The 19049-nt window shown below is 40.8% G+C and overlaps 2 protein-coding genes and 1 pseudogene across 7 annotated transcripts in view; 1 reads left to right on the top strand and 2 right to left on the bottom strand.

The window, feature by feature from the left end:
• LOC137876578 (connector enhancer of kinase suppressor of ras 2-like) overlaps positions 1-9192 on the top strand; it is a 28404-nt gene extending 19212 nt beyond the window's left edge. For all 6 annotated transcript variants that reach the window (XM_068716284.1, XM_068716286.1, XM_068716283.1 and 3 more), the window contains 10 exons: positions 654-844; positions 960-1008; positions 1136-1314; positions 1411-1484; positions 3198-3269; positions 3459-3526; positions 4451-4551; positions 4626-5112; positions 7777-7976; positions 8061-9192. In XM_068716284.1, coding sequence (XP_068572385.1) covers positions 654-844; positions 960-1008; positions 1136-1314; positions 1411-1484; positions 3198-3269; positions 3459-3526; positions 4451-4551; positions 4626-5112; positions 7777-7976; positions 8061-8108 — 1469 coding nt within the window. In that variant the 3' untranslated portion in view covers positions 8109-9192. The remainder of the gene's footprint in view (positions 1-653; positions 845-959; positions 1009-1135; positions 1315-1410; positions 1485-3197; positions 3270-3458; positions 3527-4450; positions 4552-4625; positions 5113-7776; positions 7977-8060) is intronic.
• A 1262-nt stretch (positions 9193-10454) lies between these two features.
• On the bottom strand, positions 10455-11379 carry LOC137876815 (olfactory receptor 2A12-like; annotated as a pseudogene).
• Positions 11380-12212: 833 nt separating this feature from the next.
• On the bottom strand, positions 12213-13034 carry LOC137876814 (olfactory receptor 52D1-like; the record flags this gene model as incomplete). The annotated part of the gene is made up of 1 exon (XM_068716615.1): positions 12213-13034. A coding segment is annotated over one exon (822 nt), but the record flags the coding sequence as incomplete, so codon positions are not given.
• Between the last annotated feature and the right edge of the window lie 6015 nt (positions 13035-19049).

Below are 19049 nucleotides of genomic sequence, written 5' to 3'. Positions count from 1 at the left end.
TCACTGCTCTTTTTTTCCCGTCATCCCCCTCTTTCTCGCTCTCAGCCTTGCCGTTTCTCTCTGTTTGGATATAAAAAGTACACCGTTGCTTTGGCAACTGTGGAAATATATCCTGAGATTTTCACATTTTGTTGGTGACTGTCGAGCTTGGTGGTAAATGGAGTGGGAGGAGACTGGATTGCTTTATTTCAGTCCCAAAGAAAGACTTGAGCGATGTGTTTGTTTCCTCGAGGGACGTTGTTGATTCAGTATGTTGCTCCTTTGGGCTTTTCAAAAGAACTGATGATGCTATATTTATCTACAACAGACAGTATTTGGAAGTTTTGAGGCCTTCCTGCCTGACAACAGCCTTCCTCTTTAGGAAGTCTTTTGAAACGTCAGCATTCACTGATCTCAAAGAGAGAGATCTAGATGACAGGCAAACTGACTGGTCTTTGAGCAGATTACATAAAAAAAACCAACATAAAAGTTCATAGTCAATGTAAAATTACTTGACTAGGTTAACTGACAAACGAGCTTACTGAAATGATGCAGCGTCTTGTAATTTAGACACATTCAGTGGAACTGTACAGGCATTTAGTATGTAAATGAATGTAAGTAAAATGGCATAAATTGTGTGTAGCACTGAGTTTGCCTCTGTTGTGTCCTTGCAGAGAATTCCCTGCTGCGTTTTGCAAGTGAAGATAAAAACCCAGGGGAGGACTTCCTGCTGGGACGCAGCCTGAGTCAGAACAGGAGGAAGACTGATCGCGGAGCCAGCCCCACCCATTACACGCTCGTCCCCGCCCTCCAGATGGAAGTCTCCCTGTCCACATCCAGCTCTGACTCTGCCTCCCTCTACCATGTCAGTCCCTTATGTCTGTAAAAATTCATTTTTGTTGTTGTTGTAAGCTAGTGTGGAAGCGGGAGCTTTTAGCAACCGTGGGATCAGCATGTCATCGTTCCTGTTTACTTTGCAGGTGTTTGAGCGATCCTCGCTGATGTCGAGGTCAAAGAAGAAGAGTAAAGGTGAGCATTTGTTTAAGGAGTGTTACTTGAGTGCTCACATGCACTCAAACCCAAACATGAGCAGGTGCTTTTCCGGGAGTGTTTTCTGACCCCCTTGTCTGTTCTGCTCCCCTGCTGGCACCTGCAGCTGGAAGTCCTATGTCTTCAATCAGCAAGCGGCGGATTTCCTGCAGAGACTTGGGTCAGGGCGACTGTGAGGGCTGGCTGTGGAAAAAGAAAGACGCTAAAACCTATTTCTCACAGAAGTGGAAGAAGTACTGGTTTATCCTGAAAGACACATGCTTGTACTGGTACATGAACGAGGAGGTGAATATGATGAATTTCACAAAAGACAAATTCACAGCATTCAGCCCTTATTTGTGATGTGGCACTTTGAATTAACTCTGTGTTTGCTCCTCACAGGATGAGAAGGCAGAGGGCTTTGTCAGTCTCCCGGAGTTCAAGATTGATCGTGCCACTGAATGCAGACGGAAGTAGTGAGTATTGACCAAAGATCAAGCTTCATAGATTTGCATTGCTTTTCCATTTTGCCTCAAAATTGGATAAAACTAGATACAAATTTGTTGAATACAACTCACAAAGCTAACAGCAGAGACTTCATGTTGCATATTAAGATACAATGCTACAAATGTATTGTCGGTGCAGAGGTATCTTGTGCAAATTGGTTTTTGGCAGGAAAAACATTGGCATATATATTGAATAATTTAGCAAATTGACCATGCAAAACGGACAATTTATAGAGGATGCCTGACTCACAAACACTATGCACTTGCACATTGCACCAGTAACATTTTAGTGTGCACACATTTATGGCTTTATCATAATTGTTGTATTGGATATTAATTTAAATCTGAGATCATGAATAAAAAGCTGAAATTGATTAAGCGGTAGCGGTGCTTATAATAGTGCATGCAGAAGACTGAAATTACCAGTACGTAGTACAGTAATATTATGAAATATATCTGTAAAACGATAGACTAAAAGTGTAAAACTAGAAGTGTGTAGATCACATTTTATCAGTAATAATTCTAAGACAACAATGTCATGCTTTTTGGAACTGAGGTTAGTATCTACAGGGAGGGCTGATAATTTGTTTAATTTGAATGTTGATGGAGTAGGTTTAGTAATGTAGAGAAGTTATAACGTAGATGAAAGCGTGAGACACAGATTTTTTTTTTATGTTCTCCAGCTAAAGCAAAGAAAGGTAACTTGACCTAAATACCTTTGCTACATGAGAAAGGAAGGCTAGAGATATAAATGTGCCCTATTGAGTCAACTTCTTAACAAACAAAAATGTAGCTTTCGTTCAGTGTTACTCACAAAAACACATTGTGTGTATCCTTGAGCTCTAACAAATGTGATGAAGACATTTCTTTCCCCAGAAAACATTTACAAAACAGATTTTTAAGGTATTTTGAATGCAGTGTGCACAAGACCAAATAAACGGAAACCCACTCATAGGAAAACAGCTCCATAGCATTATTTGAGATAATAAATACACATTAATGAGAACCTTTAAGCTTTAAGATATTGAAGATTTTAAATTAAATATTTAGATCTTCAGTAGCTAAATCTGATCTGGTTTAAGGAATTCAAATCAAATAAAAAAAATTTAAAGATACAATTATTTGTTATTATTACCCAAAATATTTTTTTGCAAAATCCCACATAGACGGTTCAGGTAATGAATGTGCTTATTTATACAGTATACTCCAGTATAACAGTAAAAATAACTGTTAGCACATTTAATGCATTTGATGTTCATTAATGGGTTAAAATCAAATTCAGAGGTTTTAAAAATCATTATAAAGGCATTGTGTTTCATGATCATGGTTTTGTATATATATCTTAATCATGCAACTCAGTTCTGGATTGTTTTGCATGCACGTGCATGCACGCTAATTTAAACTGCCTCAGACTTACCAACAGCTCACAAAAATAAGCAGAGCAGTTTATCTAATGATGCAAAGTCTTGCTGTTTTTGTGTCAGTCTGAATTACTGTGTGTGTGTGTGTGTGTGTGTGTGTGTGTGTGTGTGTGTGTGTGTGTGTGTGTGTGTGTGTGTGTGTGTGTGTGTGACCGGGTGCCTGTTTACCTCGGCGGTCTTTTGTATTCATATGTTAATTTGCGCTATGCGTCCCCATTCTTGTGCTTACATATGATTAAAAATACCCTTGGTTCCCTTTCAGTGCTTTCAAGGCTTGCCATCCGAAGATAAAGACCTTCTACTTTGCAGCGGAAAATGTAGACGACATGTCGCGGTGAGTTAATGAGGCTGTGATAGTCGTGCTGTAAACTCCCCCGATCCCACATCTGCAACCACATTTATACCCCTGCTGGCTGGAAATTGAATCCCCCTACAGGGCTGCCCACTCTCCTTGAACAGAGCAGTTTTATAAGGGTGATTGGTCAAACAGGGAGACACATACGACCGTTATTTTCCCCCACAGGTGGCTGAGTCGTCTCAGTATGGCAGTGGCAGGCTACTCAGAGCAAGAGAAAATTCGCCAGGACCAAGGTGAGATTAGTCACAGACTGTTCACTGTGAATCTCCGGCTGTTAGATATTGCTGGTCAACACTTATTAAAAACACTGAGATTGAGGAATCATATTTAATAAGTAATGACAGCAGTCATTTTCCATCACAGTGTATCTGCTCCTTCAGCCCCATCTTATACATCTGCAAATATGAGAATTCAATAAATTAGTTGTATTTTTACATTATTGCCAGAGGTTTTTTAACGCTTCTCCCCAGTTTCCCTTCAACTTGGTATCCGATTCAAGCATCTCTACTTTGTGCTGAATATAAATGCTAATTTTAGAGGTTGAAGGTGTTCGTGTTATTTTCATATTCTGCTGTTATTTGGTTTGTCATGAATGGACCCGAAATTATGTAACCAACCTTTGTGCTATTTAGAGGAGCCTACGTAAAAACGTTGCCACGGTGGGCGGTTAAGATCAGGTTTGTCGTTGGTTTTATGAAGAAGGGGCTTCTTCCTTCCCAGACAAGTTGCTAAATTAGACTCTCAACACCTCCAGAGAACTTAACAGGAAGTGCTCTTGATTCATCCGTCTCCATATTCAGCCTCAACAGTTAGACCTAAACACCTACACTGCAGCTACACTGAACACTGAACACTGATTCATGGAACATGAACTTACGCAGCAGTTTATAAAGCTATCATAAATTGTACGTATGTATTATTTGTATCGACTACAAACATGTACTAAAGTCTCATAAGCCATGGCGATGCTCAGTCTCTCTAAACTACTATCTACTGAAGTCCAGGTGTGAAGATTCTGATACAGGTGTGAGTGTAACCGCTTCGTTTTGACAAAAGTTTATTTGCATTGCTCTGCATTTAAAGAGCTTGATTTTGATTCTGCAATAGAGATGTTAAAAAACAACAAAAAAACATGACACAATCTTTGTTCATGACAGATTACTGGAGTGAGAGTGATCATGAGGACATGGAGATGCCCTCGATGCCCAAACAGGACAGTCCGCCACCACCTTATGACACCTACCCCAGAGCATCCTCAGTGAGTCTGGCAGCCCGTAGTTTAGATGTTGCAAACCTCTCTTTTTTACTTGCTAACTGTCTGTTTTTGTTTAGGTGAGTCCCTACCTGGAACCAAAACGTGGCCACCTCTCCTCCTCTGACACGTTCCAGTCCCGCTCCTCTCATGACGACTTTCACTCTAAGCCTCAGGACGGTAGCAGCAGCAACAACGGCGTCTCCTCCGGCCAGAAGACGAGCAGCCACCAAAACTCGTGGCAGGACCAGATGGAAAACAACGCAAGGATGCACTACCTCCAGACGTTTCCGGTGGAGGAGACCCTGCTATCTGAGGACAGAGACCAACTGGCGATGGAGTACCGCAGGCAGTCCACCCTACCCGCACAGCGCAGCCTGCTGCAAGAACAGTACAGAGCCCTGCCTCTGCCCCTCAGGTCCAGCATCGATTCAGATGCAGGAGGGAAACCCCGCAGCTTCACACTACCCAGGGACAGCGGGCTCCATGCTATCTTGGCCGCCACCGCAGCTGCATCGGATCAGAGAGAGCCCCATCACTACCAGCTGGACCGTGCCAGAGGCAGTGGTCAGACACATAGCATCTCTGTTTTACATCTTTTCACATGAACCTCAAGCATAGACCTTTAAGATTATAACAAGGTTTAAGAATAGATTATATTACATTAAACTAGAACTGAAACAGTTAGTTGATCCATTGAAACATTTTGATAATTATACATTTAAATCATTTATCCCCCCCCAAAAAACAGACATTTTGTGAAACTTTGATGGAAATTTCACCAATTTCTGACAACAGGATACATTGATTAATTGCCAAAAATAACCAACAGACAAATAACAGAAAAATAATGATTAGTCTCAACCCTACATCACTCATTTAATGATGACCATTTGTTTGTGCTTACGTGTAACTCAAGGTTTACTCCTGCAGTTGCCACGGGAAACCTGGAAAGAATGTGAAGTAGCTCAGCTAATTAGAAAAATTTGAAATTATGATTTGGCATAAACATTTATTCACTTATTTTTCTTTAGGAGGAAATTACCACACAAATAGGATTACAGTGTTAGACAACAGCCTGTTTAAAATAAGCTAAAATCAGTACATTTGGTACAGGATGTTGGGTGTCAATGAAGGGGTACCAGAGCTAATCTGACAGGGCTGTGGGGATAAGTCTCACAGATAAGGGTGGGAACCACTGCACTAGGCCATTAGAGGACATCAAGGTGTCGCACACTTAACAATATAACTGAGATCACCCTGAAATGTGGGGACCTCTCCTGCTCACTGTTACATGCAGATCAGTCTTTTCTTCTGCACAGTGTTGAGCAAGCGTTCTTATTTGTCGTCAGTTATTTTATTGAAGCTGCTAAGAGGCAGTCAGAGCCAGCAAATGTCAGAGGTTGAATACTCGCTATTATTGCTTTATTGGATTGATTTTGAACCCAACCCATTTGCCGTCCCTCAAAGACCTCCAGGGCAGTTGTCTAAGTGAGATGAATTCTAGCGTCTTATTTGATAGTGATTTATCTTGGCAGTTCACTCCTCTCTCACACACTCACTCTTTCTCTCTCTCTCTCTCTCTCTCTCTCTCTCTCTCTCTCTCTCTCTCTCTCTCTCTCGCTCAATCGAGATGTCATTGTGCCTCTCGGCAATGTTTAAATGTTGAAGCGAGGAAGAATCCTTTCAGCCCATGTTAATGTTGAATTCTGAACAGGATAAAGCAACGCGCCTAAGGGTCCTTTCTTCTTGTCCTCATTTATCTATTGCTCTACCGTTCGCTCTCTCCACCACTGCCTGTAAAGACAAGAAAGAAACACAAAACAGGCGGCAAATAAAGCATGATACATTTCAAAGCACAGCCCCAAAGCTTCAGAACGCACCACCCTTCTTCGCAAACACAAAATAGAGGGATGACTACCTCATCCAGGGCACTAGTGTAGTGTTAGTATCATGCCAGCAGAGGGCAGTGTATGTAAACAGGAGACAACAGGGGCCCTTGTAGTTTATTAGAATGATGTACAAGCTGTACACTTCTCCCTAAAAATCTCATAATGAAGAGCTGAAAAGTACTTCCTGTGAGCCTGTGAGGAAGACATATATATATATATATATATATATATATATATATATATATATATATATATATATATATATATATATGTATGTATGTATGTATGTATGTATGTATGTATGGTGTATGTATGTCTTTGTATGTATATATATATATATATATATTGAGTATATATTATCTGATTAAACAGGAGAGGATTACTTTCATATAGTGCTTGCATAAAAAAAGTTGTTGTTTAAAACTGTTTTGTTTATTTTAATTCATCTTATTTTCAATAAATTCTGATTGATTTGATGTCTCAATATGTAGAGATCACTTATTTTCACCGAGTAAACTAAAGGATAACCTGAATTACAGAAAACAAAAACAAAATACGCTAGACTGGATGTATTTGACCGGTGGTCGGACAAAATATTCAAATTAAAGTTGTCACTTTGGTTCTTGGTAATTGTGACGGTATTTTACACAACTTTCCCTTCATCAAGAAAATTATTGGCAGATTCATCCAAATTGCCATTAGTTGCAGCCCAGTCTTTGGTGATTAGACTCCATTGTGACGTAGTATATTAAAGAGGGTAGTGATGCTGTGGTTAGATCAGAAATATTCCTACCCGGGAATATTGGTGTTTGTGGTGGTAAAGGAAGTTGATGAAGATCTGATGATGAGATAAGGAGCAGGATCGGCCCTGGATATGATGGCGACTCGAGGTGAATGGGGTGGAGGAGGGTCGCATCGCTTCATACTTTTAAAATTTGACAGCAACGATGTAATTGGCTTAGGGAGATTGTGGCAGAATCTGGGTGGTTAACTTCAGAGTGAACGCCCATAATCAGCTGATAGAGTAGAAGCCAAAGAGAGGGAGAGACTGAGAGATTTGTGAATGAATGAGAGCGTAAAGAGTCTTTCTGACTGTACTTTGGCTAATCTTCACATTGTGGAGCGGTGCCACATTCACTGCTAAGTTTATTTTGTTAAAGGTTATACCTCTGAAGTGTGTTTGTTTGGTTTAAAGAAAGGAGATAATTCAGAAGAATTCTCTGCATGCAGGTTGTTAACTTGTAATTTGCTGTGAAAAAATAAAACAAAATTGAAATCTCATCCTTGATTTCAGTTCAAAGTAAAATCTTTGTTGATGATTGCTCGTCCTTCTTACCAGGCCATGGACGGGACTGCAGGATGCAGTCCGACTCTCTGGGAGACTTGTACAGGGCTCTGGAGCAGAGCAGTCTGTCCACATCGGCTGACCACAGATCAGCCAACCGCCTGGAGTACAAGCGCTCATTTGTTCGCCGAGTAAATGACCCGCTGCTCAATGACAAGCTTCATCGCCTTCGGATCCTCAACAGCTCCCTTAAGGTAACATTTTTTTAGTATTTATGTCTCTCCATACATGTGTGATTTATTGGCTAATTTCTAATTGATACCTTCACTTTATTACAGAATGTCCCTCTTCAAGACACAAACCGGTCATTGGATTTTTTAGGGTAAACTGTGAGGATCAGTGTGCTAATTAAACCTCAAACCAATCGCCTCTGCCTGTGCCTCACACTGCTGGCATCCCTTAGCTGGAGCTAAAAGGCACCAAAAAAACTCCCTTTACCTGCTCGGATCTGCATCTCCTTTCCTTTTACAGCTCCTTCAACTTCGCTCACTGTGCAGGAGCACAAAGACTTGTTGTCCCTCTCCAATTTCAAAGATGAGGGCTCTTACAATGATAAAATAACAGGGTTTATGACTGGCAAATAAGCACTTTGTGTCCGTGTCAAAGACGTGTCGGAAAGCTTTGTAATCCATCGCTCACATGCATGGCCGCCTCCCTCCGCTTCTGTTGATTCGTTTTGAACTTTATGCTGGAGTTGTGTATACCCGCTCTGTAATGTCTGACGGAGGAATTAAAACTAAAAGCAAAGCTATTTTGGATGTACACAACATTTTGTTATGCATGTGTGTATGATTTAAGGGTGTGTTTATTCTATGAGTGTACAGGGTGTTAAGCATATATACATATTTAATATTACAGGACTGCAACAACAGTGACTACACAATGTTTTGGGGTACTTATACAAATTGTAAATCAAGTGCTGTGCCTCAGTGATTGTGAATGTACATTGTACTTTTCCAAGAGAGATGAGAGAAGATGTAGAAAGCAAGCTATTCCTCAAAACAGGAGCACAAATAAATGCTTGGCAATAATGAACCAGTATTGTAAATTACAAAGGAAAGATCAGAATAGTTGTCTATTTTTGTATGCATGCCGTCTACCTAATTGTTTGTAAAACAGTTTTGTATTTCCAAGTGCGTTTGGTCTGGAGAGTAGTGGTGTCGACCCCTTCCTCCACCGCGTTGTGTTTTTAACACTTATTTTACAATTTGCCCCTTAAAATTGCAAGAAGATGATTTTTTTAAGTGTTAAGAGGAATAACTGTATTTATTAAGTGTTTAATGTACAAGCATGCTTTGTATAACTAAAACACATTACCATGCCATTGGAAATTGACTGACATTGCACAAGTGTGCCACATTGTAGCTACGTTACTTTTTTATTAAATAAAGTATGGCATGGGCACACTGAGGTAAGACCCGTTGTTAAATGTTTTGTCTCACAATCACATTTTAGATTACTATTTTTAAACAAAGGATGATAACAGTGTGCAAATACAATAAACATGCAATCAGTGTATATGAAGCCCCAAGCTCTCCTATTCTGTAGGATATGATGATGATTCACAAAGAATAACACAGAAGAGGATCAACACAGGAAACAGTGCAAGTATGTACACAAATAGCCATTATGGAATATCATATTTACAAAAAGTAAACCTGTTGGAGTGAAACAGGAATAAATTGTTCCACTTCAACTGGTTTAAGATTCAGAGCGGTGACTTAATAACAGTGAGAACTTGCTGCAGTGCTGTAATATAATAATAACTGTACAACTGAATCATGCAAGGCTCACACATATGCTTAACACAAATAGAAGACACATGTTTACCTTGTCATGGTCTGTATGATTTACAGCTGTCTTCAAGGCTGAAACAGCACATGCAGCAAAACGTTGCCTTTTAATTTGTGCATTTAGATGTTAGAAAGGTTAACTGAATTTCTGGATGTTAAACAGTGGTTCTGGTTACCAGGACTATGTGTGTGGGAAGATTCAGTGTGAGAGGAAGAGGTGTAAGCTACAGTAACTTTTATGTTTTTATGTTTTTACACATGCCTTTGTTGACAAACAATAGTTTGCACAAAACCTGTAAAACCCACAAATAATATTCAGTAATATTATGATATTATATTGTTATTGTATTCATCTGCACACAGTATTGGGCACATACATATTTGTTTTTCATGTTTGTGTGGAGGAAGATTATAATTTTATTGAAATCAACCTATTACATCAGTCATGTCGACAAGTAAATTAATCTCTTTTCTTTCAAGTAAATGTTTTCATGTTTCACGCGCAATGCACAATTCAAATGTGTGGTTCATATAAAAAATCCTTCAACCACTTATTTACACATCATGCCTATAAATATTTTTAATAAAAGGAGGAAGCAAATGAATAGAATGATAGGATATCACAAGCAGTGACTGGAATATTTGGGCTTTATTAATTGTAGAAAATTATACAAATAGAACACTAGAATCAGCATGCGCTATCAAATTACATTTACAAACTTTCAGTTATAACAAAAAGACTATATTCACTGTTGGGTTATATATATATATATATATATATAAAACTAAAAAAAAAACACTCCACTGCATACATTTTGTTTATGATCTAAACCTAGCAAATGTGATGAAGCAACATGGAGAGACAGAAGATACTTTATGTCATTTGTTTCCAGAGGCATCAGTCCTCACAGCACCACACAGAACACACTTTAAATGCACCCTACAGCCCTCTCGGCTACCTCATTTGTAACGTGCCTGCTCTTTCTGCTGAAAAGCCTAAACAGCTGTGCCCTTATGAGTTAAATACTCAAACCGTAGATTGTCGGATTAAGAATGGGTGGGAATATCAAAAAGTACAGAGATAAAAACAACTTGCTTTGGTAAGACAGGTGACTAATTTTGAATCGACTTTGTGCTATTTCAAAAAGGCACCCGATGGCTTTGAACTTGGATTCTCTGAATGACAATACACATATCCTCAGGATGTGTGCATATGAATAAAAGATCATGATAAGCTGTGAAATTACATATAGAGCTGCAGATAGTAGGCCAACTATGTTAACAATAGTTGTGTCTGTACAGGCAAGTTTTACCAATACGTAATTGAAACAGTACACCATGGTTCTCTCATAAAACCGCAGCCGCAGAGTGAAAATATAAACAATGAAAAATGCAAGCATGGGTAAATCCATGTAAAAACAACTCTTTGTGACATGATTTTAAGATAACGCAGCAGATAACAAATAGCCACATACCTGTCATAACTCTCAACTCCAAGAATTGTGAATTCAGTTAGGGAATATGTAGCATAGATCTGAGTCTGACAAAACGCTAGAGATATCTCATTTGAGTCTGACAGCAAGAGTGTAACCTGATTCCATACAGACCATTCACAACCAAGTTAGACAGCGAAAGACACATTGTTTAATGCAGGTTTCTTTCAAAATACACCACTTCGATTAACACAATATTTTCAGTATATAAATAGGAGCATGCAGAAGTACACTGGCTTTAGGTCCTCTATTCCATAGTAATCTGATAGATGAATGGATGTAACGTCAGAGAACTTTTTCATGCTGACAAAAATGTATCATATAGCATCTGAGTAATACAAAATATACAGTGCAATGTTGCACAATTCAATTCAAAATGATTAATTTACATGTAACAAAGACAATGATGCCAATGCATCAGGTTTTATCCTGTCCTTGTCCTTCTTTCAGTCAGTGTTGTCAGTCAATGAAAACACACAAATGCAGTGCAACAAATTATAAGCAAATGTTATGAGAAATGACTCATGAAATTAGGAGGACAAGGGATTCCAACTGTTTGTGTTAGGTCTGCCAGTCTTCACCTTAATTTAAAACTGTCTGCCTCTTCTTATTAAAGGTCTAAAAAAGCTTTTGACAATATAATGTTAAACTTACTAGAAGACAAAGTAAGGGGAGGGTCGATAATATCTGTGCACAATCATGCATTATAAATGCGACAAATTAAATGCAATCCTGTACAATTAATTATTATATACTATATATTATATACTGTACACATATTTAATTTATTTCTGAAACAGAAGTGTTTACTACCATTGATATCAGTTAACACAATAGTATATCATATATTCAAGTGCTTACAAATATGGCTTTTTATCACTTCCAAATCTAAACCACGGCTTTGAGTGATAAGATGTTTCATTTAGTTTATCTTTAGCACCATCAAAAATAAAGGTAAAGACTCCAAGGCAAGAAAAAAGGTTGAGGGAACCCAGATGGCCATAGGAGAGTAACCACTTCATAAAAAGCATTACTAAGAAATGTTGTTACACATTTTAATATGAAAGAGTTTTGCCCTCAGTATAGCGTCTGAAGCATTAATAATTATAAATCTCACTGCAACGTGTAATAGGTTAGTCTGTATTTACGCTACAATCACCGCCTTTGCTAAGTTTGTTGGCAGGATCTTGTATCTAACAAACAGATTCAGTATATGAACTCTTACTATTTGAGTACCGAGTCCATACAGCACCGGGTTGGTAATAGATGGAATGATGACAAAGTACAGGGACAGGAAAATTTGTGTCTCAAAAGAAACACGAGTCATGTCAAATCTAGTTTGGATAATTTCAAAAAAGAAACCGGTGGTGTAGATTAGCAAAGACAACAAATGTGGGATACATGTTTTAAGAGCATTTCTCTGGGACTCTCTTGATAAAGTTCTACACACTCGTGAAATTTTCACATAAGAGAAAGCAATCATCGCTACCTGAGGCACAACAAACAACGGAAGAATTACAAGTCCCACTGTACTTATGTACAATTGGCTATCATTTGAACATGAATTTTTGACCAGCTCCATGTTCACACAGTATAATTTTGGCATGACTTTTCCACAGAAGCTCAGCTGCAAGGTTAGTGAGTAAAAACATGCAAACACAATGAGTGGGCATAGACCTGCTAATGCAACAAGCTTGCCTACCTTGGAATTAGACATGATGCTGTGGTAATGTAGTGGGAAACAGATGGCAGCATATCTGTCATAACCCATAACAGCTAAAATTAAATACTCAGCAGCTGCGTATGTGTGTAGGAAATAGACTTGAGCCATACACCACTTCACAATTACTTCATGCGTCTCGGACATGAGCACAACCATAATTGCAGGTAACAACAAAGTACTGCCATATATTTCATTGATGGATAACATACATGTGAACACATTCATAGGTTGATGTAACGCTTTGTTGATCGATCATAGATCTCCGGCCTAGTGTGTTCTGGTGCCAGGTACACTTATGAGCCACCTTTGGTTCGAACATGGTGTTTGTTATGGACAAACCGTGGCTAACACAGAAGTCCAATAGCGAGACACTACTCGGGTTCAGATCGGGCAAGCCGTTCCTCCCAATCACCCCCCGCCAGATTTCTCCATCATTGCCCACGTGAGCGTTGAAGTCCCCAGGAGAACTATGGTGTCGGCAGGCAGCGTCCTTTCCAGGACCCCTCCCACCGACTCCAAGAAGGCCGGATACTCCGAACTTCTGCTTGGTGCATAAGGCAAGGCAAGGCAAGGCAAGTTTATTTGTATAGCACATTTCAACAACAAGGTAATTCTAAGTGCTTCACATAAAACCATTAAAAGCATCAAAACATAAGGCAAAAGAAAAGGATATTTAAAAACAATTAAGAACATTCATTGAAACATTGAAAACAGTCATTAAAACACAAAAAATCAGTGTAAGAAATAAAATTCAGTAGTAAAATGCAGAAATGCAGAAAATTGATTAATATCCTTGAGTCTGGTTCAATTAAAGGCAGCAGCAAACAGAAAAGTCTTCAATCTAGATTTAAAGGAGCTGAGGGTCTCAGCAGACCTGCAGCTTTCTGGGACTTTGTTCCAGATATCTGGAGCAGAAAAACTGAACGCTCCTTCTCCATGTTTAGTTTTGACTCTGGGAACAGAAAGTAGACCAGTCCCAGACGACCTAAGGGGTCAGGATGGTTCATAAGGTAGCAGCAGATCAGAGATGTATTTTGGCCCTAAACCATTCAGTGCTTCATAAACCAACAGCAGGATTTTAAAGTCAATTCTTTCTTGGACAGGAAGCCAGTGCAAAGACCTCAGAACTGGAGTGATGTGATCCACTTTCTTGGTCTTAGTGAGGACTCGAGCTGCAGCGTTCTGAATCAGCTGCAGCTTTCTGATTGACTTTTTACAGAGACCTGTAAACACACTGTTACAGTAGTTGAGTCTACTGAAGATAAATGCATGGACAAGTTTTTCCAAATCCTGTTGAGACATAAATCCTTTTCGATTCCGATTCCGATTTCGATTCCGAAATCTGATTATAGTCCCCTGGTGATATAGTTATGTAGATGTATGTGTCATCTGCATAATTATGATAACACACTTTGTTGTTTTCCATAATCTGAGCTAGTGGAAGCATGTAGATGTTGAACAGAAGAGGCCCCAGTATTGAACCTTGGGGAACACCACATGTCATTTTAGTCAGCTCTGATGTGTAATTAACTACAGGCACAAAGTACTCTCTGACCTTCAAGTAGGATTCAAACCAGTTAAGTGTTGTGCCAGAAAGTCCCACCCAAATTTTTTGTCTTTCTAGTAGTATGTCATGGTCGACCATTTTGAATGCAGCACTGAGATCCAGTAATACTAAGACTGAAATTCTGCCATTGTCTGTGTTTAAGTGGATATCATTGAAAACCTCAACAAGAGCAGTTTCAGTACTGTGGTGCTGTCAAAAGCCTGACTGGAAGACATCAAAACTGTTATTTACGGCTAAGAAGTTGTTCAGCTGTTGAAAAACCGCTTTTTCAATTATATTACTTAAAAATGGGAGGTTTGATATTGGCCTATAATTTTTCATTGTTGCGGAGTCTAAATTACCCTTCTTTAGAAGTGGTTTAATAACTGCAGTTTTTAGGGCTTGTGGGACGACACCAGTGGTGGGCCGTCAGGGCCAGCTAAGCCTTCTCTGCTGGCCTAAACAGAATCAAGTTATAGCTATTTTATAATTTAATCATTTTTCACAAATACACTACATGTATTCTAATTATTTTTCCCATTAGCTTATTTTCTCATTGCACAGCTACTGTCTTCCTCTGTTGCTCTGCTTCCAATGCAGCTTGTTTTAAGGAGAGCTTTTTTCCAATCAGATTCAGCCCCTATGTCTCTATGTAAGGAGAGAGGCCCGAGGTCCTCTAGGTAGACCTTGCAGATTAAAGTATATGGGGACGATATTTTTGATTGTCATCGTCTTTGTGACACCCACAATGTGTTTGCACATGTGTGTTAATGTGTTTTGTTTAATGTACAGCCAACATGTTTTTACAGTGAGCACACTTAATCGTTTAATCGTGAATGACATGCCTTCACTTTGTATAGAATGTACATTCCACCCTGTAGCCAGCTGGGGCCAGGGTGGTGCTTTTTGCTTTGCTTTGGGCAAGATTTTACGACAGTAGTTTTACGACCATAACGTCACAATGCCGTTTCCTCATTCTGCTGAGCAAGGCGAAGTGAACAGATGCTGAAGTTGCCCTGTGTCATTCATGTGTCCTGTTCGCAGGTGGGTGAGGAATTAATCCAAGCTGAATGAGTCTGTTTGGATGAACATACTGTCTAGGTAGCTAGGAGATGGATGTCTGTAAATATATAGATGGATGTGTTCGTGTGGGTGTCTAGTTTGATTGTCCGGGTTAGCAAAAATGGCGCCACACCGTCACGTCCGTCGAAAGTATTGTTTTTGGCTCAGTGAACATTTCGTGTGTAATATTGTGATATTGTCTAAGACTGTTAAAATGTGTTTTACCATATGTTTTGCACCTTCTGTTTTTGAGTATGGTAAATAAATCTCATTCTACTGAGCAAGGCAAAGTGAACAGATGCTGAAGTTGCCCTGTGAAATTCATATGTCCTGTTCGCAAAAATTATCATCTGGCTATTTGGTACCAATCCTGGTACCTGTAACCAGGATTGGTCAGTGATGTGTGGAGCAGGGCCTGTCTAACTGTAACCATTGCTTCTACTGTGGTGAAGAAGGTCACAGGGCCGTAGGTTGTCTCAAAAAGCCCAAGCACCAGGGAAACTGCAGCCGGTCGCTGCAGGGGGCGCCCAGTGACCGGGTTTCAAACGTCCCAGCCAAATAGTGTCAGTGGAAACCAGACTCACACAAGAAGCATCGCAAAGACAAACAACTCACCATCTACTTCTCCAGTGGTAGCCGGTGCAAAAGGGAGAAATGGACAGAGGGGGATCTCCACCAAGTTACCACAGGAACCATTGAACACCAGAAACCACAGTAAACTTGCTAGGGAATGAAAATCCCAACCTGCTGATCAGTGTACCCTTTTTAGTGAGTTGTCTACCCCTAGAGAGGCCGTGGGTTGGTTTCAACGTAGTGGAGGAACTAATCCTGGGACAACCAGAGAAAATCATTCCAACACTGGTTACCCTGCTAAGTGGGGCCATCTCAATCCCAACCGACAAAGCCGAGGCCATAGTGAGCTGCATGTCCACCACAAAGCCCAGCATACAGCATGGACGCCTGAGAGTAGGCCAACATGACATTGTCATTCCCACTGGTCAGGTCGCCTGAATAAAGAGCAAAGTTCCATCCAACATGGCTCCATCTGACCACCTTGTCTTGTTTGAACCAGATGAAGACAGCGTGCCATTAGAACAGCTAGATGTGGGTGAAGGCTTGGTTGAAGTCCAAAACCAGAAGCGACCATATTTAGCTGTGCCAGTAGGGAACAATACAAAATATGACATCACCCTGCCACAAAAGACAGCTCTGGGTAATATTCAACGCTAAAGTAGTTGAAACTTACTCACCTGACCAGGACTCAAAAGACCACTCGAAACAGGATGTGACAATCAACAGTGCCACTGCTCCATCTTCTGGTGAAAGCCCATCATTGTGGCACCCACCAGTTGATACCAGTCACCTGCAAGAGGCAGTAAAGAAAATGTTATACGAGGAGTCAGTAGCTTTCGCACAAGATGGGGACGATATCGGCTGTATTCTCAAATCTCAAAGATCATATTCCTGTTCAGAGAGCATTCTCCTCTGTACCAAAGCCACTACTCAGGGAAGTCAAGGAGTATGTCCAGGACCTTCTGGCAAAGGGATGAATAGTGAAATCCAAGTCTCCTTACTCTACCCCAATGGTGTGCGTTCGAAAAAAAGGTTACGCCTCTGCATAGATTATTGTCTGTTAAACCAAAAGACTGTTCATGATCAACATCCACTACCCAGGATCCAAGACCTGACTGACACCCTTGGTGGTTATTCCTGGTTCAGCATCTTGGACCAGGGAAAAGCCTACCATCAGGGTTTTATCGACCATGGATCCAGACATCTCACGGCCTTTATCACGCCCTGGGGCCTCTACGAATGGGTGCGTATTCCCTTTGGCCTTACTAATGCGCCTGCAGCCTTTCAGAGGAGTATGGAGGAGATGCTTGGCTCCCTTAGGGACGAGTACTGCATTCCATATCTCGATGACGTCCTCTGTTATGCAAGGTCTTTTGAAGAGCATGTTGAGGGAGTCCGCAAGGTCCTACGGCCCTCCAGCGTCATGGAGTAAAACTAAGGCCCGAGAAATATGAACTCTTCCAGCATGAGGTCCGTTACCTGGGACGACTGGTATCTGCGGAAGGAGTGAAAATTTACCCAAAAGACCTGGAAGCGGTGCTGTTGCTCAAAACCAAGATACCACAGACAGTGAGTGATATCAGAAGGATCCTTGACTTCCTAAGCTACTACCAATCCTATATTCAGGATTTCTCGCGGATTGCAAAGCCTCTTTACGAGTTGATGCAGGTGAAACATGGAATGTCAGGGACTCCAACACACAGAGGGAAATCCATGGGACCCCAACTGTCCTCTAGGGCCCCTTTGGAATGGCCGAAAGAACATCAAGCAACACTTGAGCGACTCGTGGACATGTTCACAATCCCACCTGTGTTGGCATACCCGGACTTCAATTTACCGCTCATACTGCATACTGACGCATCAGAGCAGGGCCTTGGGGCCATCCTTTACCAGCAGCAGGAAGGGAAGTTGAGGGCCATTGGTTATGGATCGAGAACTTTGACACCTGCTGAGAAAAATTACAATCTACACTGTGGGAAGCTGGAATTTCTTGCCTTGAAATGGGCAGTGTGCGAGAAGTTCAGGAATTACCTGTACTATGCCCTGAATTTCACGATCTATACAGACAACAACCCCCTCACCTACATCATGAGCACAGCAAAGCTAAATGCTGTTGGACATTGTTGGGTATGAGAACTCAGTGATTTCCGATTTGATATGAAGTACCGACCTGGGAAGGTTAACATAGATGCAGATACATTGTCTCGTATCCCGCTGGATATTGAGAAATACATCACAGCCTGCACTGAGGAGCTATCCCAAGATGTTGTGTGCACGACCTGGGAGGGAAACAAAGCAGCTCAGAGAAAGGATGTTGTCTGGATCGCTGCCTTGCATATTGCCTCTCTTAATACAAGCCAAGAGCCGCGTACGCTCCTGCCAACAATAAGTCACAATGAGCTTGTTCATGCGCAGGGAGAAGACCCCACCATTGGAGAGGTTGTGAGGCTCATCGGCAGTCCCTAATGTGAGGAATTTTAAGTTTTAAAGCATTCCTAGTGCTGGATATTATGTGTCACAGTGTGTTTACTTAGGTAGTGTTAAACCAAGGAGTGTGGTCATTGAATGTATATTGAGTCTGTGAGGGGGGTTTGAGGAATGTCAGAAGGTGTAAACCTACGGGGGAAGAGGGTAGTTCACTGAGGTGTCTGCCCAGGAAAATGGGTCAGGATCCAAGGAGGAGCTCATTGGACTTCAGCCAATCGTGGAGCTGATTGATAGGCTGAGGAATGTAACTTTGGGGGGACAAAGGAGCTGTTTGTCCCCCGAGAGAATCAGACTTCCTTCGTACCATGGGGCAGATACATCAATCTGTCCTGTGGTGTGAACGAGGTTTCATATTTCTTGAAATATTTTACTATCGATAGTGTAATTTGGTTTGTGATTGTTTTGGCTTCTGTTAACAATATTAAATACTTTTGATTTTGACTTGGACCTGCTGACTCCTGCCCTGCTTGCTGATGGAACAAAGAGTGCAAAGGGGGGGGGGGGGGGGGGGGGGGGGGGCTGCTGCTTCTTCTCCTCAGTGGCCTTCTTCTCCTCTATGAGAAATTTCTGAACATTACACTACCGATGAG

Source organism: Cebidichthys violaceus, unplaced genomic scaffold (assembly GCF_023349555.1).
Source record: "Cebidichthys violaceus isolate CVI_PGR_0920_01 unplaced genomic scaffold, fCebVio1.0.p SCAF_20, whole genome shotgun sequence".
Classification (NCBI taxonomy): domain Eukaryota; kingdom Metazoa; phylum Chordata; class Actinopteri; order Perciformes; family Stichaeidae; genus Cebidichthys; species Cebidichthys violaceus.
This window is presented reverse-complemented; position numbering and strand designations above follow the sequence as displayed.